Source organism: Calonectris borealis, unplaced genomic scaffold (assembly GCF_964195595.1).
Source record: "Calonectris borealis unplaced genomic scaffold, bCalBor7.hap1.2 HAP1_SCAFFOLD_165, whole genome shotgun sequence".
In the NCBI taxonomy this organism is placed as follows: domain Eukaryota; kingdom Metazoa; phylum Chordata; class Aves; order Procellariiformes; family Procellariidae; genus Calonectris; species Calonectris borealis.
In genome coordinates this window covers 47,075-71,790 of record NW_027441551.1, presented here as the reverse complement: position 1 = coordinate 71,790, position 24,716 = coordinate 47,075, and the positions used below count along the sequence as shown (strand labels likewise).

The 24,716-nt window shown below is 43.4% G+C and overlaps 1 protein-coding gene across 13 annotated transcripts in view; it reads right to left on the bottom strand.

The window, feature by feature from the left end:
- The window catches only part of GOLGB1 (golgin B1), a 70,279-nt gene that overhangs the window by 33,340 nt on the left and 12,223 nt on the right, over positions 1–24,716 (bottom strand). For 4 of the 13 annotated variants that reach the window (XM_075139322.1, XM_075139324.1, XM_075139332.1 and 1 more), the window contains exons 1-10: positions 20,262–20,347; positions 14,206–14,302; positions 13,443–13,595; positions 12,524–12,676; positions 8,641–8,793; positions 5,981–6,103; positions 5,427–5,540; positions 3,273–3,684; positions 2,498–2,595; positions 2,099–2,195 (exon numbers count right to left, since the gene is read on the bottom strand). In XM_075139322.1, coding sequence (XP_074995423.1) covers positions 2,099–2,195; positions 2,498–2,595; positions 3,273–3,684; positions 5,427–5,540; positions 5,981–6,103; positions 8,641–8,793; positions 12,524–12,676; positions 13,443–13,595; positions 14,206–14,295 — 1,393 coding nt within the window. In that variant the 5' untranslated portion in view covers positions 14,296–14,302; positions 20,262–20,347. Of the gene's footprint in view, positions 1–2,095; positions 2,196–2,497; positions 2,596–3,272; positions 3,685–5,426; positions 5,541–5,980; positions 6,104–8,640; positions 8,794–12,523; positions 12,677–13,442; positions 13,596–14,205; positions 14,303–16,395; positions 16,534–16,959; positions 17,065–18,002; positions 20,377–24,716 lie in introns of those variants that run through there. The other 9 variants (XM_075139325.1, XM_075139327.1, XM_075139326.1 and 6 more) reach the window with 6 other exon arrangements.

Here is a 24,716-nt window from a genome sequence, read left to right as displayed (position 1 = left end):
GGCCTTTGACATGGTCCCCCCCAACATTCTTGCCACTAAATTGCACGGATGGACTGTTAGATGCATAAGGAACTGGCTAGATGGCTGTGTGCAAAGAGTTGTAGTCAATGGCTCAATGTCCAAGTGGAAACCAGTAATGAGTGGTGTCCCTCAAGGGCCCATACGGGTACCAATACTATTTACTATCTTCGTTCACAGTATAGACAGTGGGACTGAGTGCACCCTCAGCAAGCTTGCAGATGACACCAAGCTGATTCGACAGTTGATTCGACTGAGGGATGGGATGCCATCCAGAGGAACCTGGGCAAGCTTGAGGAGTGGGCCCGTGCGGACCTCACGAAGTTCAACAAGGCCAAGTGCAAGGTCCTGCACCTGGGTTGGGGCAATCCCCAGTATCAGTACAGGCTAGGGGGTGAATGGATTGAGAGCAGGCCTGCAGAGGACTTGGGAATACTGGTAAACAAAAAATTGGACAGGAGCTGGCAACGTGCGCTTACAGCCCAGAAATCATATCCTGGGCAGCATCAAAAGAAGTGTGGGCAGCAGGTCGAGGGAGACAATTCTCACCCCCTACTCCGCTCTCATGAGACCCTACCTGGAGTACTCTGTCCAGCTCTGGGGTCCCCCAGTACAAGACAGACATGGATTTGTTAGAGTGAGCCCAGAGAAAGGCCACAAAAATGATCAGAGGGCTGGAACATCTTTCCTATGATGAAAGGCTGAGAGAGTTGGGGTTGTTCAGCCTGGAGAAGAGAAGGCTCCGGGGAAGCCTTATTGTAGCCTTTCAAGAGGGCCTCTTCTCTTTGAGTTGCCCAGAGAAGTTGTTGGTTGCCCCATCATTGGACATGTTCAAGGTCAGGTTGGATAAGGCTTTGAGCAACCTGACCTAGTGAAGGATATCCCTGCCCCGGGCAGGGGGGTTGGACTAGATGATCTTTACAAGTCCCTTCCAACCCAAACCATTCTATGATTCTAAGTGATGTCTTGAAGTCTGTTAAAGACCTGCATTTCTGAGTTCACAGAATAAAAAGAGAGAAGGGAGATGTTCTAGGACTGCAGGAATCTGGTTTATTGGTGATTACTCACCCACCAGGATTCTTACGAAGAGGGTATATCTCTGAATAACAGGAAGCAAAAGGAATCTATTTCTGCAAAAAATCAAGATAGCCTGTTGCCATAGCGTACCATACCCTAAAGTCAAAAACTGTGGGAATCCACCTTTTTATACTATAATTCTGATAGAGTGGGGATATTGCTGCTCTATGTCTACATGCCTAGACACTCAAAACCACATTAACTGTCTGTCTTTTTTTTTTTTTAATGTGGCATATGTATGAGCCCTTTACTGTTTCAGCAAGAGCTATCAAAAATAACCCCCTCAGAAGCACCACCTGCATATTGTCAGCAATTTGTATTAGGGAGGAGCTACTACTTCAGTTATATCTTATTTTGTACAATCTAAGAATGTGCGAGTGCACAGTGTCTTGGAATACAAAATTTATTGTACCATCCTTAGGCATAACTGACATTTGTAGAACAAAAAACCCAATAAATCAAAATTATTCATTGAACTTAATATGCCCTATCACAATACTAACCTTGGAACCCTTTTCTGGAAAAGCCTGCAATCACATAATATTACCATCCTTGCCTTCATCCTAACTTTTTCATGTCTTCTCCATGTTCTTTGCACCTATCACCATACATCATACATGCAGGAACATGACACACGTGAACCATACAGGTGACAAGTTCTACTCAGTTTGTCTCATGGCCAAAACACCAACCATCGCTTCATATCACAAGACAACACCATGCAGGCAGGCCTATGATGCACAGTCCAGTCTTTAATAATTGCATATGGTTTACTTATTTGTTTCTGTCAGTCTGTTCACTGTCTGAGAGTCAAATAGTTCCTTTTCCCTTTAGAATTACATTCTATTTTAATCACTGGAAAGAATTATATAGTATTTTTGAAGATCTTGGCAACGAAAGCATAATGAACAAGTAACCATGGACATGTTTATCATCTAAAAACAGACAAGGATAATTCTTAAATATTTTAAGAATATTAAAATAGGTAAGATAATCATACCACCTTCAGTCTTCTGTCTTTCCAAGTTTTCTGTGGGTAGGAGTGAAGTCCCATTTCGATCTTCCTGATCTATTATTTTTTCCTGTGAAATTGTTTCATCCTGTTTAAACATAGGACAGGGGGGAGAAAGATAAATTTCAATACAGTTTATATATACACATTAGTCTTTGATCTTTCAGTTAACCTTTTAACAAATCAATTGGCAACTTTTAAATTACTCAAATTGACTCCTATTTCTTCCCAGGCTTCCATAGTCGTAACATGTCTGCCCATCAGCTGAGAGAACCTGTAAGGGCCTTTCTCAAGCAATACATCATAAAAAAGGAATTCCAAACATTTCATTTGGTTTCAGTTCCTCAACATATGGGAAAATTTCAGGAGACTCATATGAAAAGATCATACCTGTTTCTTCAATTCAAAGACCTGCACTACTGACTGGGATTTCAGCTCATTCTGACAGCAGAATTCAACAAATTCTTCAGATTTCTGTACAAGTTCATCTAATGGAGGGGGAAAAAGGAGAGTTAAGGTGTGTTCTTGCCTTTTTTGTTGAAGTATATCCAGTTTACACATATGCACAGTAGTATGTGAGATCCCTTATCTCTCAGTCACTGCTTCAAGTTCTGGGCCATAAAGGAGCTGGAAGAAAATCAATTTGAAATAATAGCTTGAGGCAAGATCAATATTATTAGTTCTAATACAAGCCTACAGAGAAAATGGTACAGTTTGCTTTCCTTGGTTGTTTTACTTATAATTTCAGTAGAAATTCAGACTCTGAAAAATGTGGCACATCTAAAAAGAACTTACATAAGTTGATGGAAAAAATCCAAGAAGTTATTAAAATTAATTTAAAAAAACGCATTTGGCTCAATAAATCCATAAGCCTCAAAAGATTATAGGCTGGGACAGTACACAAGGAAAGCACCATATATGTCCTACTCTTACGCTCCTCCTCTTGCAACTGGCTTTGGTCACTGCCAAAGACAGAAAGGTGAGATCACACTAGAGAGACCTTTGGTTTGATACAGTACAACCACTCCTATGTCCCTATGCTATTAGGAATTGTTATACCAAGACTTTCTTATGAGCTATTACAAAAACAAAGCCAAATAGAAGGCAAGCCAATGATCCTTAGGCTCTTGAGAACCTGCTTCACCAAACTGCTGTGCTTGCTCACCCTGTAGTTTCTGTATTGTAGCACTGTTTTCAGCAGACAACACCAACAGCCGGTCAACATCCTGTTTCAGCTGGTCATTTTCAGCTACAAGGGCAGCATGGCTAGATTGCAGCTCTTGCTCAGCCACCTTAAGACAACTGATCTGCAGGTTTTTCTCTTCCACCTCCAGCCTTTGCTCCTGCTCCAGGTCTTTATACTTCACCTCTAATTCAGCTTGTGCTCTTCTTGCCTCTTCCAGCTGTTCTGAGAGACACTGCACCTCCTCCTGCAAGTGATGGGAGGACAGCTTCCTCTCAGCTAGTTCCAGCTCCATCTTCTCTCTGAGATCCTGAGACTCTCGTCTCTCTGCATCTAGCACATCCCTCAGTGAGCTTAGATCCACTTCCATCTTCTGGCACTGGTCTAGGAGTGTCTGTAAAAGGATATGGAAATGAATTTAACGCTCAACTAGTTCAATATATTGCCAAAGCAAAGTACCTGAATTATATTTTTAAATTGCCATTAAATCCTTTCCAAATATCTAAGCAGCAGAAAGGAGGAAATAAACATAGCAGAAATCTCAATTTGTTAGAAAGAAACTGCCCTACTATTTGCAAATTCCAAGAAAGCAATGCTGGGAGAAACAAGAACTCTCAGTTTTGGTAAAGAAAAGATAAGTCTTAATTTAGAGCAGGGGAATGTAGAGGAAAGAAACAATAGAACAGTGGCCATGAGTTCTCTTTTAGAGGAAAGAAAGCTTCCCAAAAAGAGGAGGAAGAACTACAACAAAAGAGGGGGAACTCAACTATTACAGAGTACAATTAAAAAACAGAAAAAAGTGTGTATGTGAAAGGGGGTCAAAAATAGGAAATGGAATAGGAATAGGAAACAGAAGGTAACAAACAGAGTGCTCCACATAGTGCCCACTGCTTCAGGAAAGATCCCAGAAAGCTGGTCGACACTGACCAGAGCTTTAAGACAACCAAAGAACAGAAACAGACCCTACACGTGCCAGAATTCCTTTTGCCAAACTTCCTCCTCCTGGAGCTGTGGACGGTCAGCATAGCTACTTTCAGGAGGAGGCTGATGAGGAGTTCCCTTTACTTTATGGGTAGGAAGAGAAGCTTCAGCCACATGGTCTCAAGTTTATATGTGTACCAAGGTCTCCCTCTGACCATATAATGTGCATGAGGGGAGTCAAAGACACAGAGGAGGAGTCAGGGGACCCCAACAACCATGCCATGAAGATATCCATGCCACCACTCCATGAAACACCCTGGTGAGCAATGTAATCAGTAGTAAGTACAAGCCAGCTCACAGAGGTTCTTCACCTCTTCCTGGTAGTAAGACGTCCCACACTGTGTCTGGCTGGGACACACGGGAAAAGAAACGGGAGTGGTGCATAAGTGTGTAAAAGTTATCAAAGTGAGGTTCAGCACTAGATTGGCTAGAGATTGTGCACCCTACTAACATGAGACTGATACAGTATAAGTCTCTTCTAAAGGGATGGAGAATTATTTTCAGAAGTTCAGATATTGGAAAAAAATTAAAAATACACTCATCCTGTATCTGCAAACAAGCCTTTTAAGAGATTGCGTACTAAACCCTGTCTCAAGGGGCACATGTATATATACAGTCATATATGCACAGACTTGATTTCATTCTCTTCACGCTCTAAAATGGTTAAGTGAGAGGCAATACCACTTCAGAAGTTGTGTCATCATATCTGCATGCTTTCAGCAAGACATAGCAAAGAGTATCTGTCTATGCTCTGATATGGCTTGGATGCTGCAGTCCAGAAACAGTGTAGCTACAGCAGCCCTGCGTTAGGCACTTTTGTCTTAGACGAAGCCTTGTGTATTTGATGGCTTTGAATGTATCAGTCAGCAGTGTGGAGTATGGATAGATTTTGTCCCTGCCCACCTGCCCAGAATCTGGATCACTAGAGATGGCTGCTGCAGTGTCCCTATCCTTGTTGTTTGGCTGGACTTATTATAAGCTGTGCATACAGACCCGCAGCTCTAAAACCTGACCTGAGGGAGCCCCCTAGTTGATTTCATGCTAGAAACCTCATGCCAGAAATAAGCTAATCTGGTAAATTCTGAGCTACTTACAAGGGCCCCATCCACCACTTACACATGAGAGTAAGGCAACAAGCAAAGCATGAAAAGGTACCTGGTTTTGTTGTTCAGCAGTCCGTAATTCCTGCTGCAGCAATTCTACCACCTGAGTTCGTCCTAGCAGAGCTGCTTCCTGCTCCTCTAGCTTTCTCTGAAGTGTACGCAGGTTCTGTGAGAGAGACAGTGCTATACCAGTATCTGGGAGACTAACATAAGGCGGCTACATTTCCTGGTTTCATCCACACACCTAGTTTTCATAACACAGTTACTTTAATAGCCTGAATAACTTTATTTTTGTTGACACTTATTCTGGAGCCCTGGTGCACGAGGAAGAGCTCACCATTGTTTCACAAGTAGGGAACTGGAGCATAATAATTTTATACTTCTTTTTAACTGTTCTTTCTTTTCAACTGATAGCAAATCAGCAGATTGAAGCTAAGACTCTGAAAGTCCAAACTAGCATCCCAAAAAAACCCAAACAATCAAATCATATCTCTTCTCACCCCTTCTGAGTTACTTTGATGAGAACTGCTCTCTCAGGGTGTCTTCAGACTGGTAAAATTTCTTTTCCTTTCTCCTCCCATAAGAAGATTATTGTAACAAATATACCTGCTGCATCTCTACTTCCAGATCTGACTGGGCCGCTATCTTGAGCAATTCAGCTTGGTGCCGGTGAACCTGCTCTTCTAGGAGAGCTTCCTTCTCCTGAATCACTTCCTGCAGGGAGCTCAGCTGAAAACATAAGCCACAAAATAAAAAAAAAAACAAGAAGGTTATGAGCTTGACAGACATGCAGGCTTGCTTTCAACATGCACTAGCATATTACGTGTGTGATGAGGTCTTCAGCTTGATAATCCTATATGTCACCTCGGTCAAATGGTATCTTTATCCTACTAATACGTATATATTAACTGATAATATTTCAGATACCAGAAAGCAAAAACCACAGAATTTCATCTACAAATATGCAGAATAATAAAAGATATAATTACTATATAATTACAAGTTCATAAAACTTCTGGGTTTTTATTTGTATAAGATGCAGCCTAATTCACAGATCAAAAGCTAAACCTGCAATTCAGAGTATTAACAAAAACCTTTCCATAAATAAATACAATGTAACGTAACAGCTGTTACATTATGTAAAAAAAAGCTCCTCTGCACATCCACAGTAGAACACAGAGAGGCAATGGCAGGTTTGGGAGCTGAAAGAATAGCCTGGCCCAGCTATTCCAAAGCCCATCACAGAACAGCAATGGCAGAACAGGGAAGAACCCAAATTCTGGCCCAGGCCCTTCCAGGGGTTGTTTCTCCCCCTCCTCAGAGAGCCATCAGTCCCATTGTCCAAGTGCGAAACCCGTTAAGATAACTTAACTGCGGAGCACCTTTTGCACCAAGGGTGGTTACTGCCTAGGGGTATAGGATATATTATGGGATGCAGGTGAAGAGCATTTTGGGATTGTGAAAGATTTATGGAATGTTTAGAGGAGGAACCAAAGGCAGGGAAATGGATGGACCTAGCTGATTTGGGGAGGAACAAAAATGAAAAAATAGAAGGTAAGGGAATTAAAAAAGGCCAGCTGGGTAAACAGTGGCTGCTCAACATGCTCGTCTGGCCATGCCCTGCACCTGATCAGCAGTCTGTCCTGTCTTCTTACGAAACACCATTTCTAACTCTTTCATTGGGGGAGAGGGTCTCTGTTCGGTGTGCATTTGCGTGGGTATGGGGGGTGTAAGTGCTAGTAACTGGAATCAGACTGCGGGTTAAAGGGTCTGTGTGTCCACCGTGCCAGCACCTGGAGAGATTACAGCAAGTGAACTTAAGTGCCAGCAACTGCAGTGGGATCACAGGTCAGAGGGCCTGTGTGTACACGGTGCCAGAAACTGGAACAAGTGTGAGTGTGCAAGTGAACGTATGATCACTAGCGAGTATCAAGCTGGACAGGCTGGCAAGTAGGTGAAGTAGCCTGGAAGCCAGGACAGAGGGGGGATGGTGCCCAAGGGTGACACCACAGGCAGGCTTGGCTACTGGATGGACCAGGGGAGTTCTGGCCAGCTGCCAGAGACCATAGGGTCTTGGGCGTTTCTAAGGACAAGTCCTGCTTCTGTGTATGTGTGAATCTCTAAGGGAGCTGGCTACTAGAGAGACCAGGGGAGTCCTGGTCAGCTGTGTGCAAGTGCATGCCTATGTGTCTCTAAGAGTGAGAGCACAGGGAGGGCTGGCTACCAGAGGGACCAGGAGAGTCCTGGTCAGGGTATGCGTGTGTGTCTGTGTCTCTTTAAGGGTAAGACCACAGGGGGTTGGCTACTGAAGGGGGCAGGGGAGCCCTGGTCAGGTGGGGGGGGTGGTGCACGTGTGTGCGCACGTGTGCACACATGCACTAATGCGCGCATTTTTCTAAAAGCAAGCCAGAACAGAGGGGTTGGCTATTGGAGCGACCAGGGGAGTCCCAGCCAGCTCCGTGCACACGTGTCTGTGTCTGTACCAGCAGCTGGAGTGGAGCTGTGGGCCCTGAGGCTTTGCATGTCCACATGCCAGCCACAAGGGAGACAGGAGCCAGTTACTGGGCAGACTGAGTGCCTAAGCACAGCTGTTGGTGAGATTCACAATGTACATCTGAATACATTCTTACTATTCTCTCATTTGAGCTGCCATAGAGGAGAACATGGTGAGGCTATTGGTGCTGTTTGTGTTCATGTGACTGCTGGGCGCTTCTGTCTGTGTTATCTATGTGGCTGGCCATCTACATACATATACAGGAGTTGTACCTGCGCGCCTGCTGGAAACACATTCTCAGCCATGCTACTGGCTGGACTGGGGGGCATGGCGCTTTGGCAGCCTTGCCTCTGTCAGGCTGCAGGATTTAGCCATATTCCCTAGCAGCAGCATGTCCTCAGGAACAACTGTCTCTCAAATTATCCAGTGACAAGACACGTGGGAATCGTTCAAAGCTGCATCAGGGGAGGTTCAGACTTGACATTTCTTTATCAGGAAACATTTTGTTATCAAGAGAGTGGTCACACACTGGAATGGGATTCCTAGAGAGGTGGTCAATGCCCCATGCCTGTCAGTGTTTAAGAGGCATTTGGACAATGCCCTTAATAATATGCTTTAACTTTTGGTCAGCCCTGAAGTGGTCAGGCAGTTGGACTAGATGATCATTGTAAGTCCCTTCCAGCTGAACCACACTAGCATGATAGAATAGAATAAGTGCGGGGTGGGAAACACAGACACACACAGACTGATGAATAGAAAAATTTTTCTGTACCTGTGTTGTGTACTTGAATTCAGCATCTTTCAGATCCACTTTGGCTAGAGCCAGCTGTTCCTTCAGATCCTGAAGAGTCTCCTCTCGCTCCCTGAGCTGCTCTTTTAGTGCTTCGGCTTCCTCTCTATGCCCTTCACTTGTATTTTGGTTATTCTGACATTGCAAGAGTAAAGAAGGGGGAAGAAAAGAAACAGAAGTAAATAAACTGATCAGTAAATTAAAAAAAAAAAATTAGAATGCTACTGCACTCTTGACTCCTAACCAGATGTTTATTTCTACTACATTTCTTAACTTCTTAACTTCACATTGTCTTTGTTTCTTTAAATGAAGTTGTCCTACGTTAAGTAACTATTTTGCCTATTTCAGTGTAGATATGCACAAGATGTCTTTAATTGGGAAGTGTCAGATCACTTTGGAAGGGCTAATTATCCATGAATGCTTACCATATAAACTAAGGTAAATCATATCATCAAATAAAATATAACACATAATCTACAATATGACCACCTTGATTTGTGAGGCTTTCTAATTTCACAGATTTCTCTAATACCAGAAATGAAACATTTTTTAGTTAGCAATATAAGAATATTCTCCACATGAAAAAGGGACAGACATGAAACATTCTAGACTACAGAAAACGCCCATGGAAATCTCTTTAAACTAAAGGGATTTATAGTAACAAACCTGTTAGAAATAAGCAAAGAGAACACGCAAGCAATCATCCGTTCTACTCCACTCTGAGGCACTAAAATCCTCTATTTATGACCATGAAATCTAAACTCAGACAACATTTCACAAAAACCATGTGCTTAGGCTATGTGTATGCAGACATACCAGCACACTATCCCTGCACTCTTCTTCTGTCTCTCAAAGACTATCTGTATGGCAGGCAATTCTCTAATACCACAGCTGTACACCTACTTAACATAGAGTTACTTATTAAGTCCAGGATATCAACAGTGTCACTGAGAAGCAGGAAAAACATCCTTCTATTGTTATCATCTCAGCACTCCCAATTACTTCAAGCACTTAGTGCTGGGGATTTTTGACTGAATATATACAAAATGTCTCTCATTCCTTTTCCTTGTTACAGGTATTGGATCAAAGATCACCAGTAACACACAGAGTCTACAGAGTATTTATGTCCTTTAAACCCATTCTGAAAAATTTATGAACGCTTTTAGAAGGACTTATAAGTCAGTGTTATAAGAATAAGTAAGAAGCTACTGTTCCTCAAAAGATGTGTCACCTACAGAGAATGTCTTTGGAAGCAGGTAGAATAGGCAGACAAGGAAAGCTTTAATTGCACTTAAGCTTAGAAGTAGAACAGGGGAAAAAAAAGAACAGAAGTGCAGGAAGCTTTAAGAAGCCAGGGATATACATAATTTATAAGGCTGGGGCAAAGCAGTTGCTGGGGGAAAAGATGGGTAGATTAGTTTGCTTACTTGGGATTAGTTTTCAGGATTGATATTTACAGTCGGATTTGGAAAAGCTTCTGACAGAAATCCTCACATACTGGCCACTACGTGAAGTACTGCAATTAAGGACAGTAGCACAGCCACAAAGTTCCCAGAGCTCAAACTTTCAAATATCATGTTTTTCCAAAATATATAAATTCTTATATCTGAACATAATTTCTGTTTACGCACTTTAAAAGTTTAAGAGGAGCCTCAATTTTCTGTACACAAATACCAACTACTTAATAGAAAGACATAAGCTGATATTTCGATTCTCCTGAAAATGAGGCACTCTGTTAAAAGCCCAGAAAATAATAGTACCAATCGGATATTTAAAACACAGCCTTCCCATGGGGCCCCCATCATGAGAGGAAAAAAAAGCCCTTTGCTATATTTATGCCTCATGATTTCCAAAAGGAATCACTAATGTTCAATAACTCAGCACAACATGCAACCCTAACCTAAATTTTTCATCTTCAAACTACAGGGTATCTGTCTAGGAAATATCACCGTTACTCAAGACAGCACCTACTTGGGGAAATAATCATAAATAAATAAAGGAATCTAGCTTCTCAGTAGGTCTAACCTTACAATAAAGTATCTAGAAAGTGCTTTCTGGGTCAAATACATAATATTGCAGGTAACTGCCCTAACATCATTTCTCTTAAATGATGTTCTAACCCAAAACCAATAAGGCTCTGGTCCACACCATTTCCACTGGAGACTGTATCAAGACCTCATTTCTCTAATTAGAAGGCCATTTTTCTCAATGGCTAATTTACATCCATTCATTCACCCGTCAGTACTGTCCTTTCACTTTAACAGTTCTTCCACTTTCTTGGTGCTTACCTTCCTCATAGAAAGAAATGTTTCCTCTCTGCCTTTGGTTGACTAAATAGTTAAGCTATTTTGAGTGTCTAGTAAAAGCAGCTACTAACATGACAGGAGAATGGAAAGTCTTTTGCTGCTCTCAGAGTTCATCTTTCCTAATTCCAAGTGAACAGACATGACAGCACTCCACATGAGGCCTTGCCACTCCTAGTACAATAGTTGGAAGGATAACTGTTTGCCTTACATAACAAAGAGTAGGCCTCTTTTTAAAATCTGTATCACACTGATTAACTGATTATAAGCTTGCTTTCTTTTTGCCTTCTTCAACTGATAAATTTGAATTTTGAAGCAAGAACACTCCAAAATCAGCAAGTCTACACAAAGTAATGTAACAAGTCTACACATGCTACATATGAATAAGATAAAAAAAGCCTCAGCAGCAGGACAGCAATGTGAAGTGACATAGCTAAACAGCCCCCAGGGCCTTCACTGTCCTCTGCAGCCAGGGGATATTTTTCATGGCCTTGCAGCATACAGTGGCAGGATACCACAAGTGCTTGATCTTGCACTTGTTAAATTTTGCTTTATTTTTATATTACGTCAATCCTCAAGATCATCCAATTCTTCCTGTATGAAAACCAAATGCTGCTTTGCATTGAGAAAGATTCTCAAGATTGTATTGTAAAGTGAATTATAGTAGCACATTTCTATGATTTTATGATGCCATCAATCAAAAATAGTAAGCACAAGTCATGGAACCAATCTTTATTCGATTAGCAGTCACCTCTCACCTGACAGTTCTCACACTCACCTTTTAATGTTTCCTATAATCTTTTAATCTTTTTTTTCGATGTTTCAAATAACCCTTATCTTTTCTGGTTTAATGAACATCATCTGATGTCCTGCAGTCTGTTTGGACTTCTGTTGCATTTCCCTTGCCTAGTATTACTAACTTTTTAAAGAAAACTATGTGGTCAGCAGAACAATTTTAAGTTTTCAAAAATTACCAGCTCTGATGGGAGTTTCTAGATAATAGCTAATAGCTTCTTTAATGTCTTGGTACAGGACACTTTCCCCTCATTTTTTACCTAGCTTTACACGATTACGGCTTGTTAACCATAAAACTTCGTGGTGGCACAGGAAGCTACATGGCTGGAAAATTTTTTTTTTTTTTTTTTTTTTTTTTTACATTTAAGTTACTGCCTTTCAATTTTAATGACCTCCTTACCTCCTTGTTCTTGTATTTCAGCCAACCTTCCCTCTCCTTTGCTGTACCCACATGACAGATAACATTTTGAAACTTACAGCTCAGATAGACATGTGATTTCTGCACGAAAGAACTTAGCCACAACAGATTACTGAGGGTATGCAAAGTGAAACTGGCCCATATCCCTGAGGAGATCAAGTTGTGCACTCCAAGGGCACCTGCAGTACAAGGGAGCTGGACAGACCAGCTTCCTACAGCATAGACATCCTTCCTGGAACTATGAATGTCCTGCTAACAAGAGAGATAGGACCTGCTAGCTCACTGGGACCTAAAACATAGGGATTATCAGTAGAGGCTAACATCTTTTAAGTAGCCCTGTTCTCCCTACCTTGGGATACACTTGATCTTCTGGTAGGGTCTGTGCAGGCAATGGTGATCCTTTCTCTGTCAGCTCCTCAATGCGTTTGTTCAGAGAGGCCAGTTTGGCTTTGGCCTGAAGTTTAAGCTTCATCAGCTTAGCATCTGCAGCCTCTCGCTCTTCCTGTAAAAGAAGGATACAAACTGACTGCACTTAAAATTCCAGTGCTATCACTCTGAAAGCACCACTTGGAAAAGTTACATAATTTGTCAGTCTGCCATTCTTTGTCCAAACCTGCCTCTGCAGTAACAGTGCTAATTAAAACACATCCAGGAAACAGATTTGTTTGAAACACTATACACAGCAAAATAGTTAGCTTCTGTTCTAGTATTTTCTCTTCAAGGGATAGATCACTCAAGGTACTTCTCCTAGCAGTTAGTACAAACTCAGTTTGACTTCCTCTACTATATGCAATCTCTGAACACTATCTCAAGTAACTGCACCTTCTCTCCTGTCATACCTCAGGTATGCAATATGTATCTTTAGTTACGTGCCATAAAACCACTGGACTGCTAAGTGACTGCAGCACAGTCTACTCTGTCCCAAACACTCTAAAGTGGGGAAAGAAAAACCTCACACAGAAGATATTAGTATTTATTAGAGCCACCAGGAACCTGTACGGGCCTTGAGGAGCTCCGAGACAAAATGCTACGTAACTTGGATATAACTTATCTACTCTAGAAGGAATTACCCCTAAGCAAAATGAACAGAAGCTATCCTACATCTCTTGGGTTAGGGTCCATTCTTCGGATTTCAATAATTCTCTGGAATTGATGCTTTAGTACTGCAGGTGTCTCAAATGTTCAAAAGAAACTAGAGACTGGCTTGTACAGAAAGCTGAAGCAGCATTTTACTCTTGCTTCCAGGTCCCCAGTGAAAGAAATGATACCTTGAGTACAGTTTGGTTTTGCTGGAGCAGGGCATCCTTTTCTCGGATCAAATTCTTCAGCTGAACAACTAGTGTTTCTGTTTGGGCTAGGCGCTCCAATAGCTCCTCAGGTGCCTCCTCCATGCTTTCTGCTTCTGGCTCTAAAGCTTGTACCTGAAACAGTGAAATGAGTGCTCTGGCAGACTGCAGCATATCATCCAAATGATATCTTCAGCTCCACTCCTAAATGCTTCACTCTGTTCCTTGCAAGCATTTCACATAGCCTATAGAACTGTACACAATGAGGTGAAACCAGGAGGAAAGCTCAGGATACCCATGAGCCAATACACAAAAAAAAGAGCACCTTTGCTGAACACAATGCCAGCAAATCTGAAATGAGTGGCACTGGAGAGACTCTACCACTCACACACTATCCACTGTCTCCAGTACCAAAGGGCAAGCCTTCCACTGTCACCCAATCATGCAGAGCTCCCCTTTCTGCTGCACAGAATCATTAGTACTCTTAAAAGTGTTTCTTCACCCTAATTCTAGTCTGTTTTCTAGGACCACCTTGAGATGTGGAAGCTAAGGAGATTACGGTCTGCCCCACAAAAGTGCTGACTTAAGAGGTCAGGAATATAGGAGAAGCAGAGTGGAATGACAGCTCAGTCTAGTCCCCAGCAATGAAGAAGCAGGAAACAGTTCTCACTGCAGTCAAATGATTCACACTCCCCAAACTAACTCTCAATGAGATCTGAAAGCCTTCAGATAACACTGTACTTACAACAACAGACGATTCAGTAACTGCATCTCCATCATCACCTGACAGCTCTTGTAAAACAGTACTTGCTAAACCTGACAAACGGCTCAGCATCTTCAGCCTAAAACAAAACAAAGAGTCAGAATACAGTTACAGAGTCAAAAGTGCTAAGAAGAATAAGCATCCCTCCATGCTGATCTCTAACGTTATAGAGGTGATCAGGCTTACAGGAAATATGTAAAGAGAGAAAAGCCAAAGTAAAACCTCAGGAATAAAGAAATGGTCATGTTAACAAAAGCAGCCAGATTCTGAACATAAAAGCAGAGGATGTGCTGGTAAGACACATGAAGATACCTTCACCACTCTACATGTATGATTGAAAAATACATTTTTATACCAGATTTCAAGTCACTCTCATAGTTCATTCCTGATCTTTCTTAACAATGACATTACAGAACCATGATCTGTTCAGTTTACTCAAAAGAAGAGTAAGTGATTCTTAGATGAAGTCACTTCTTTACAGGCCCAACATGGCCTGTAAATACATAAAAGAAGCTTTCTGTTAGTAAGTGGAAATGGTGAACTCAGCCCTGACATTTGCTAAGTAGATTCAAGTGTGTCACATTAGAGAGATGATGAGACCTCTGCATGTCACATATGTGACAGGACAGGACCTTGACATAGGGGAATAGTCCGGAGAGGGCATATATTCCCTGGCTGCTGTTTTAGCATACCTTCTTTCCTTTCCTTGAAATTCAGGAGCCAAACTGATCCAGCAAGTGGAGGTGAAAAACCAGAAAAATGCAGCAGTCCCAGCCAGTAATACATAATTTGCTATTTTGGGGAGAGTGGCAGATTAAGTTCTCTGTTATTAACCCAGACAATGGGATGCAATCCACCTCAGTAAGTTCACCAAATTCTTATGAGCAGTTGATAAGTCGAAGTATAGAGCTGCCAACCAGAGGGATCTCAACAGGCTAGAGAAACAGATGGATAGAAACATCATGAAGCTCAGAAAAGGCAAATACAGAGCCCTACACCTGGGATGGAACAAACATATGCAGTATTACAGGCTGGGGACCAACTGGCTGTAAAACTGCATTGCAGAAGACAGCCTAGAGATGTTGGCAGATAAGCTCAACATGAGTCAGCAGTGTGCTCTCACAGCAGAGAAGGTCAACTATATACTGAGTTGTATTAGTAAGACTGCAGCCAGCAGGTTGAGGGAAGCAATTATTCCTTTCTATTCAGCACTTGTAAGACTATATTTGAAGTACAGTGTCCACTTTCTAGCTCCCTGATACACAAAAATGACAGGGACAAACTGAAGCAAGTACAGCAGAAAGCCTTCAGGATGACTGGGGGTTGGATTACAAGACATATGGAAAGGCTAAGGAGGGGCTTATTCAGGCTTGTTCAGCCTTGAGACCAGCAGGTAAGGAGGGGTATATAATTGCTGTCTTCCCTACAATTGCCTATTAGGTAGCTAAAGACAGAGCCAGACAGTTCTTATAAAATGCACAGCAGATGGACATGAGGCAGTGTGCACAAGTTGCAGCATAAGAAATTTCAATCAGGAAAAAAAAATTCACAGGGAAGATGATAAAATATATTGGAATAGGCTGATAGCAACCTGATCTAACTTTGAACTTAGCCATGCTAAGAGCAGAGGGTTTGACCAAACGAACTCCCAAGGTCCCTTAAGACCTAAATCATTCTAGTATTCTATGAAGAAAGGTAACATGTGACACTTGGCATATCTCTTAACAGAAAAGCTATAGATCTGTCCCAACTGTAAGTCCAAGCCTGTAAATGCCAAAATAATTTGTACAAATGTAAAAGAAGCTCCAATAGTGTAAACTGAAACTAGACAAACTCACATTAGCCATAAGATCCAGTTTACATTACCATAATTATCTCCATCAAATGGGATCTTTAAATATGACAAGATGTCTCTGTTTAGCTAGAAGTAGGCTTCTAAAGCTGGCTACAATGATCCACTCATTCCTGACCTCCTCTATCTTAGTAAGCAAATCTTTGCTCTTAGGTTGCCAATTAAAGTGTGGAAATGTCAACAATGGAGAGAACAGTAGTGCATTATTTTTCTGTAGCAGTCACACCTTCTAACCACCTGATTTTGCAGAAGTAGAAAATGTCACAATGGACATTAGAGTATCAAAAAAGAGTATCAGAAAAGGGCATGTGAACACCAACCTCTTTTATGCACTGAGTAGCTCATAGATCTACTTATTCAGTAGTAAAGAGGTTTCCAAGGCAGAGCAGTCATACACACATCCTTCATGCCATTCTTTTTTCTCTCTTGGGTACTGACAGGTTGCATGAACCAAGACTCTTGATGGAGAGAGAAAAAAAAAAAAGAAGAGGAAAATAATTTATCCAACAGTAAAGAAATAAGCCCATTCTTTATCCTACACAGTACACTTTGGGATTATTATAGTCAGTCATTTGCAATAAGCGTAAAAAGTGAAAAGTCTTCCCTGTTCGGGAAACTGGATTTCTCCTGTTCTTGCAGAGACATGCCCTGGTTTCTTATGTTGTATGGCATGAGCTTAGTCTCTTCAGCCTACAGAATAAAATGCTCAAGAGGCAGTCAGTGAAGCAAAAAGACATGAGGCAAGAAGCCAGGCCTCAGACAGTCTCTTGCAAAGAGTTTTGGGTGGTGAAATTACTCAAGAAGCATACTGTCAGAAAGCCAGGATTGTCCACATTCTGTATCAATACACTAGCCAGTGAAAAAAGTACTAGTACTTCGCTTACTTCTCTGCTGGTCCCAGTGAGACTGAGGCATGGAATTCCAGAATAATATAGTTTTACAGTTCCTACTAGCGAAATTTCTTCTGTCAACATCAACTGTTCACCAAGCTGGTAATATAAAAGACTCATTTAAAGACCTGGAATCCCTGGTTCATTATAAGAATAATGAAGTATTTATAGTTTTGTAAACCACCCCCACAATGCCCCAATGAGGAACAGAACCCGCTGTCGTGGCAGTGGTAAAAGCACATTTTAGAAAAGTCAACCAAATGCAAAAATGCCTCTTTCTGACTGTCACCAATATTTGAAGAGGATGGATCTGATCTTCCTACTGAGCATTAGGCCACAGATTCTTAAAGTCACAAATGAACAATATGTGGTTGAGATGTGACATCAGGTAATACAAGATAACATGATTTAGGACTGATAGAACCAATAGATAAATTATTAGAAGTGCTAGAAAAAAGTAGAATCTAGGCATCTGCAGACATTCATTGTAACCAGAATATGTATGGGGCTCAGCACATATCTGCATGCTACAAGCATTACAACTTCAAGCATGGGTACATGGACTATGTTGAGAAAAGATTCCCTGGCCTTTGTCCAGGCTGGCTACATTAAGCTGATACTGAACTCAAGCTAATATGCCTTGCTGGGCTTGGCTCACAGTTGGCCTCCTCAAAATGCAACTGAGGAACTGAGGCCTGTCTGCACCTATTTGCACAAGCATGGACTTTAATAACCTGAACTCAAGTCTTATAGATTTATGTCTTTTGAACTCACTTTTACATTATATTCTCAGGTTAGCTGAATATGGCAAGGGATGTGAAGGGGAATGAAAAATTATTCTATAATTATATAAACAGCAAAAGGAAGCCCAGGGAAAACGTGAGCCCACTGCTAAATGTGGCAGGGGCCCTGATCACAGAAAAGGCTGAGGTACTCACTGTCTTTTTTTCCCCCCTCAGTTTTTAGTGGCAAGACCAGGCTTCAGGAATCCCAGTCCACCAACACCTGATGGAAAGTCTGGAGCAAAGACGACTTACCTTATGTGGAAGAGGACCAGGCTAGGGAGCACAAATTGGTCATACACAAGTCCACCAGGCCTGACAGGACGCACCCAGAAGTGCAGAGGCAGCTGGCTGATATCACTCCAGCGTGCACCCTCAGCAACTTTGCAAAAAACTGGAAGGAGTGGCTGATACCCCACAAATGGGTGTGCTGCCATCCAGAAGGACCTGGAGAAATGGGCCAACGGGAACCTCATGAAGTTCAACAAAGGGAAATGCAAACTCCTGCACCTGGGGAATTATAACCCCATGCATTAGTACGTACTGGAGGCAGACCAGCTAGAAAGCAGCTCTGCAGAGAAGGGCCTGGGGATCATCGTGGACAACAAGCTGACCATGAGCCATCAATGCCCCTTTATGGCAAAGGCCAACAGCATCCTGGGCTGCATCAGGAGCGTTGCCAGGAGGAAGGTGATCCTTCCTCTTACTCAGCACTGGTGAGGCCACATCTGGAGCACTGTGTCCAGGTCTGGGCTCCCGAGAACAAGAGAGGTGGAAACTTGTTGGAGCAAATTCAGTGACGGACAACAAAAAGAAGGCTCAGGGAGGATCTTACTACAGAATGGGTGAGGTTAGAAGAAACCTCCAGAGGACATCTGGCCCAACCTCCCTGCTCAAACAGGGCCACCTACAGCCAGTTGCCCAGGACCATGTCCAGACAGCTTTTGAATATCTCCAAGGATGGAGGCTCCACAATCTCCCTGGGCAACCTGTGCCAGTGCTCAGTAACCCACACAGCAAAAAAAAGCATTTCCTGATGTTCAGAGGGAACCTCCTGTGTTTCAGTTTGTGCTCATTGCCTCTCATCCTGTCACTGGACACCACTGTAAAGAGCCTGGCTCAGTCTTCTTTGAACCCTCCCTGACAATAAATCCATGAACAAGCATAACATGGCTTTAAATACTGTCCCAAAGCCAACAGTCCACACACAAGGTGGTAGCTGTCTTATGCATTAGCCTCAAGGACTTGTGGCAGGAATACCTTGGTGCTTGCACTTCATATTTACTTCTGAGCTTATAGCAAGAAAGCATTATACAATGCTGGCCAATTTCCTCATAAACAGAAGTAGACAAACACAAAAGGACAGAGGTTATTCTGTGTTCCACTGCCTCACCCAAATAAAGTAAACAGTGCAGCTCTCAGAGAAAAGACTATTGCTCTTCCAGAGTCATACTGACTTTGGTATGGATTTCCATTTTTGTAATTAATAGCAGAACATAAAAGACCTGCACTGTGTTCATGATGTAAGCCAGTATAGTTTGTGTTCTGGCTGTAGTTGACAATGTTTCGCTCAGCTTTCTTACGACTAATGAACTTTTGGTTGTGAGACTTTACTTTGAACACTGGGACTACCAGCAGTGTTCTAGAAGAGACTCCTTTACTCTGAAATATAATTCCCTTACTGACCCAAACAGTCTAAGTCCATTATTAGTCATAGGACAGTCTGCATACAAGTAATAAGCTGTGCATAAATCCATGCATTTCTATCTGCAGGTATCAGCCACAGGGAAGAAAGACTTGACAGTGTTTCTCCCTAATTTATTCTATTACAAGTTTATTATACATAAGTTAAGTTTAATTCTTTGCCTTTCCCTTCTTTTGAAGGCAAACAGGCATTGAAAGCATTGCTGCAGTACACAAGCCCTGGACCAAACCTCTCACACTGTGCAGAGGGGCTCTGAAAAGGACAAGGATCAAAGGAGAGCAACAGATCTTGTCCACCGCTGTCACCTGCAATCCCAGGCCTCACAGGAGCTAAGCAACAACCTTCCACCAAGGGAAGAGGAAGCCAGCGCCGATGCAGCTACAGGAACGCACAGTTGCCCCGCCACGGGTTTACCGACGAGAGCGAAGTTGACCGCAATGCCTCCGGCGGGCTTCACAGGGCAGAAACCTTCCCAGGACGGGCTCCACTGCCGGTTACATCTGGGCACCGTGGTCAAACCGCCGGCGAAAGGCAGCACAGTGGAAGCGTAGGCACCGGCGTGGTGGGGCCAGGCCACGGAGCCCGGGAGAGAGAAGACCGCCGCCGGCCCAGCCCGCCCCACTGTTTCTCACCGCCCTGGACCCCAAGAAGCTGCGAAGCCGCCCCGGTTCCTTGGGCCCTGCAGGCTGGCAGCGGTGTCCCAGCACTGCACGGCGGAATGAGCCCGGTCCGGGACCACGGCCGAGAGCCGCGCGGCAGCGCCGACCCCGCAGACCGCACACACCGAGAGGCGGAGGGGAGGCACTGACCTGCCGACAGCGCGCACCCGCCGACCCCAGCGACGGCTCCTCTGCTGTAAAACCGATCCCGCCCCCAGCCACCTCAGCACCGGAACACGCCGCGGCGGCTTCCGCCTGCAGCGCGGCCCCGCCTCCCCGCAGGAGGACACCCAGTCAGCTACGGAGACACGAAGAGAGACGTGATCGTCAGCTAATTGCGGCGAAGCAGCCGCGTGGGCGCCATGGTTATACTGACACATGGCACAAAAGCACCAATCCCGAGTAGGGTTTGGGGACCCGCCCAATAACAAGGAAGCAACCAATCAGCCAAGGCTTCCTGAGGAATATTGAGGGTGAGGTGAGACGGTGCCTGAGACAGCGCGGTGGTCCGCGCGCCCGGGCGGGGAGCGCTGTGCTGCCGGGCAGTGACGTCCCCTTGGGCAGCGCCATAAGCGCTGCACAGTCACAGAATGGTTTGGGTGGGAAGGGACCTTTAAGGATCATCTAGTCCAACCCCCCTGCCGTGGGCCGGGACATCTTTCACTACGTTGCTTTCAGGTTGCTCAAAGCCCCATGCAACTTGACCTTGAACAATTCTAGAGATGTCCAATCTAAACCTACCCTGTTACAATTTAAAACCATTGTCCCTTGTCCTTTCACTACAGGCCTTGGTAAAAAGTCTTCCTCCATCTTTCTTCTAAGCCCCCTTTGTATATTGAAAGGCTGCAATAAGGTCTCCCTTCTGCAGGTCTCCCACCTTCTCTGGGCTAAACAACCCCAACTCTCTCAGCCTTTCATCATAGGAAAGATGTTCCAGCCCTCTGATCATTTTTGTGGCCCTTCTCTGGGCTCACTCTAACAAATCCATGTCTGTCTTGTACTGGGGGACCCCAGAGCTGGACAGAGTACTCCAGGTGGGGTCTCACGAGCAGAGTGGAGGGTGAGAATTGTCTCCCTCGACCTGCTGCCCACACTTCTTTTGATGCTGCCCAGCATACGTTTGTCTTTCTGGGCTGCAACCGCACATTGCCAGCTCCTGTCCAATTTTTTGTTTACCAGCACCCCCAAGTCATTCTCAGGCCTTCTCTCAATCTATTCACCTCCTTGTATTGATACTGGGGATCACCCCAACCCAAGTGTAGGGCCTTGCACTTGGCTTTTTTGAAGTTCATGAAGACTTCATGAAGTCTGAGCAGCGCAATCTTCCGCGCCTCCCGGCTGTCTTCATTGTGTGTTAGCATATACATTCGAATGCACTCATATTCCTGCTTCTGATGTGTCTATGTAGTCCTGTCATAGGGTATTGCCATAGACTCTGTACTGAGTTCGCAAGGCCTCAGGACTAAGGCCTGCCAGGCCTGGTCTGAATTTTTCATGACCTGCCTGCAGTTTTGTTTCACTTGGTTTACCTGTGAGAGCAATTTCTCTAAATACCTAAATAGCCATAGGTGTCTACGGCTAATTTATTTTACTTATTTATCCTTGTGTGGTACAACCATGGTTTTACATAGGTAGTATTAGCAAGCAGTTATTCTAGGTAGAATGAGATATTTACAACTCTAACACAATTATGTAGAGTAGAGAAATACAGGCCTGGTAAAACCGCTGCGGTCTTGAGAAGTGGAGACACGGGATTCGGCATGGAGGAGAACAGACATGGGATGATAAGAGATGGGGCACAGGCTTTGTGCTGGAGACCCCATGGCTATAAACAACTAACTAATGATTAGTTAAAAAAATGCAGACCCAGAGCTGGTCAAAACTGGTTTTAGGGGTAACAAAATAAATGTATGTAAAATATGTACAGGGCACCATATAGAGTAAATTCAAATGTAAATGTAAAAAGAAAGAGAAAGGTGTAAATTTATGTTAGCAAACATATATACATGAGCCTAAGTGGAAGGAAAGAGAAGAAAGGGAAAAAAAAAAAGGAGAGAGGATGAAAAAACCATTGACAGAAACATCACATTCCTCCCAGTGAAGGACTTCAGATACTGACAACTTGCCATGACACCCCCCACTGGCAAACGTCAGAGAACCACAGATCTTAATATCCAGAGGAGCAGCAATCAGGTGAGTGTAACACCAGAGAAGGCATAGAAACTAAGTGTGTGTGTTGCAATTTTAGTTTTTAATTATTGCTATTTGTGCAAGTTTTTTCCTGTATATAAGTACTCAACCTACATTATTTTTCTTTGCTATTCTATAATTAGATCTAGACTAATGATGACTCCTGAATTAGACTTTTAAAATTTCTATTATATCAACAATAAATTCTTGCTTTTACATATATCTGTAAAGTGGTGTGGTTGATACTTTAGAGGGAAGGGATGCCATCCAGAGGGACCTTGACAGGCTAGAGAGGTGCGCCCGTGCAAACCTCATGAAGTGCAACAAGGCCGAGTGCAAGGTCCTACACCTGGGTTGGGGCAATCCCAAACATGGATACAGGCTGGGTGATGAGTGGATTGAGAGCAGCCCTGCAGAGAAGGACTTGGGGGTATTGGTGGCTGCAAAACTGAATATAGGCCGGCAATGTGCGCTCACAGCCCAGAAAGCCAACTGTATGCTGGGCTGCATCCAAAGAAGCGTGGCCAGCAGGTCGAGGGAGGTGATTCTGCCCCTCTACTCCACCCTGGTGAGACCCCATCTGGAGTACTGTGTTCAGCTCTGGGGGCCCCAGTATAAGATAGACATAGACCTGTTGGAGCGGGTCCAGAGGAGGGCCACGAAGATGACCAGGGAGCTGAAGCACCTCTCCTGTGAAGAAAGGCTGAGAGAGTGGGGCTGTTTAGACTAGAGAAGAGAAGGCTCCGGGGAGACCTTATAGCAGCCTCTCAGAACTTCAAGGGGCCCTACAGTATAGACGGAGAGGGACTCTTTAATAGGGAGTATAGTGAAAGGTCAAGGAGTAATGATTTTAAACTGAAAGAGGGTAGATTTAGATTAGCTATTAGGAAGAAATTCTTTACTGTGAGGGTGGTGAGACACTGGAACAGGCTGCCCAGAGAAGCTGTGGATGTCCCTTCTCTGGAAGTGTTCAAGGCCAGGTTGGATAGGGTTTTGAGCAACCTGATCTAGTGAAAGATGTCCCTGCCCATGGCAGGGGAGTTGACTAGATGATCTTTAAAGTTCCCTTCCAACCCAAACCATTCTGTGATTCTATGATCTCTGATTCTGTCCATAAACTCTTTGTCCATAAACTCTTTGTCCATAAACAAGATTTTGAATGTTACACTGAGTTCTTAGTTTAGGAATGTTTAGTAATGGTGTCTAACAGATATAGAAATCCTCCATCTCCTTTACATACTGTCCTTCTTAAATGGATTAATGGTGATAATTTTCAAGGCTCAGTTGTGCTAGTATCTCACTACATTTCAGTAATACAAACAATTTTTTAATGGTCTTAATAATGTTTACCTGCAGCTTCAGTATAAGTAGCTGAAACATTTGTGATACATAGTCTTCTTGTATTGATTTAATATGCTCTTGAGAAAGTGAATGTGAGGTGGTACTACTTACATTGTTATAGGATGCTGGCCACAAAACATAAGTAAATGGACTATTTAGCACTGTTCATTGTTTCAAGATCTAAAATTACTTCTCTTTGTTTTATTATAAAATGTTTATGGGTTTGGATTTTTTTTTTAAATTACGCTACAAAAATAAGCTATTACTGTGTTATAACAGATACAGGTTTGTGAGGATAAAACGTTGGAATGACAACCATTCCTAAGTAAAGATGGTGATTGCCTCTGATTCATCTGTGCTGTTGTTAGGAGTTGCCAGATCTGGTGGCCTGATAGAGGTGAGGCTGCTACAGCTCCATGCCCCCAGGTTCAACCAGTTGCAAAGTTGAGCATGTATTCTTAGTAGGCACACACACAAACGTGTATACAACACATATATACATGTGCACCCAGTCAGCAACTGGAGTTGCTGGAGTTGTCTCACTAACAGAGACATACAGACACCTGGTTCCTAAACCACTTAACCTATTTGCTGGCTAGTCTGGCTTGATATTCACTCATGGTCATATACTGACATACATACTCTCACTCACTCCAGTTGCTAGCACCCAAGACGTGGTACTCTGTGATCCATGGTCTGACGCCAGTTGCTGGCACTTAGATCCTCACTGGTTCCAGCTGCTGGCACCAAATACATGCAGGCTCCATCTGACCCATGGGCCCCACTCCAGTTGTGAGCACTTAAATCCCCATGCACACACATGCACACAGAACAGAGCTGCGCAGTCAGAAAGAGAAATGTTAGAAGACAGGAAAGACTGTGCTGATCAGGCACAGGGCATGCCTAGACACTCATACTGACCAGCAACCATTTTACACGCAACCAGTCCCCTGTATCCCCTTTCCCTCCATTTTCCCATGCTTGTTCATCCCCAAACCATGTAGACCCATCCCTTTCCCCACCTTTGGTTCCTCCCCTAAACATCCCATTGTAAGTCTTGTGCAATCCCCAAAA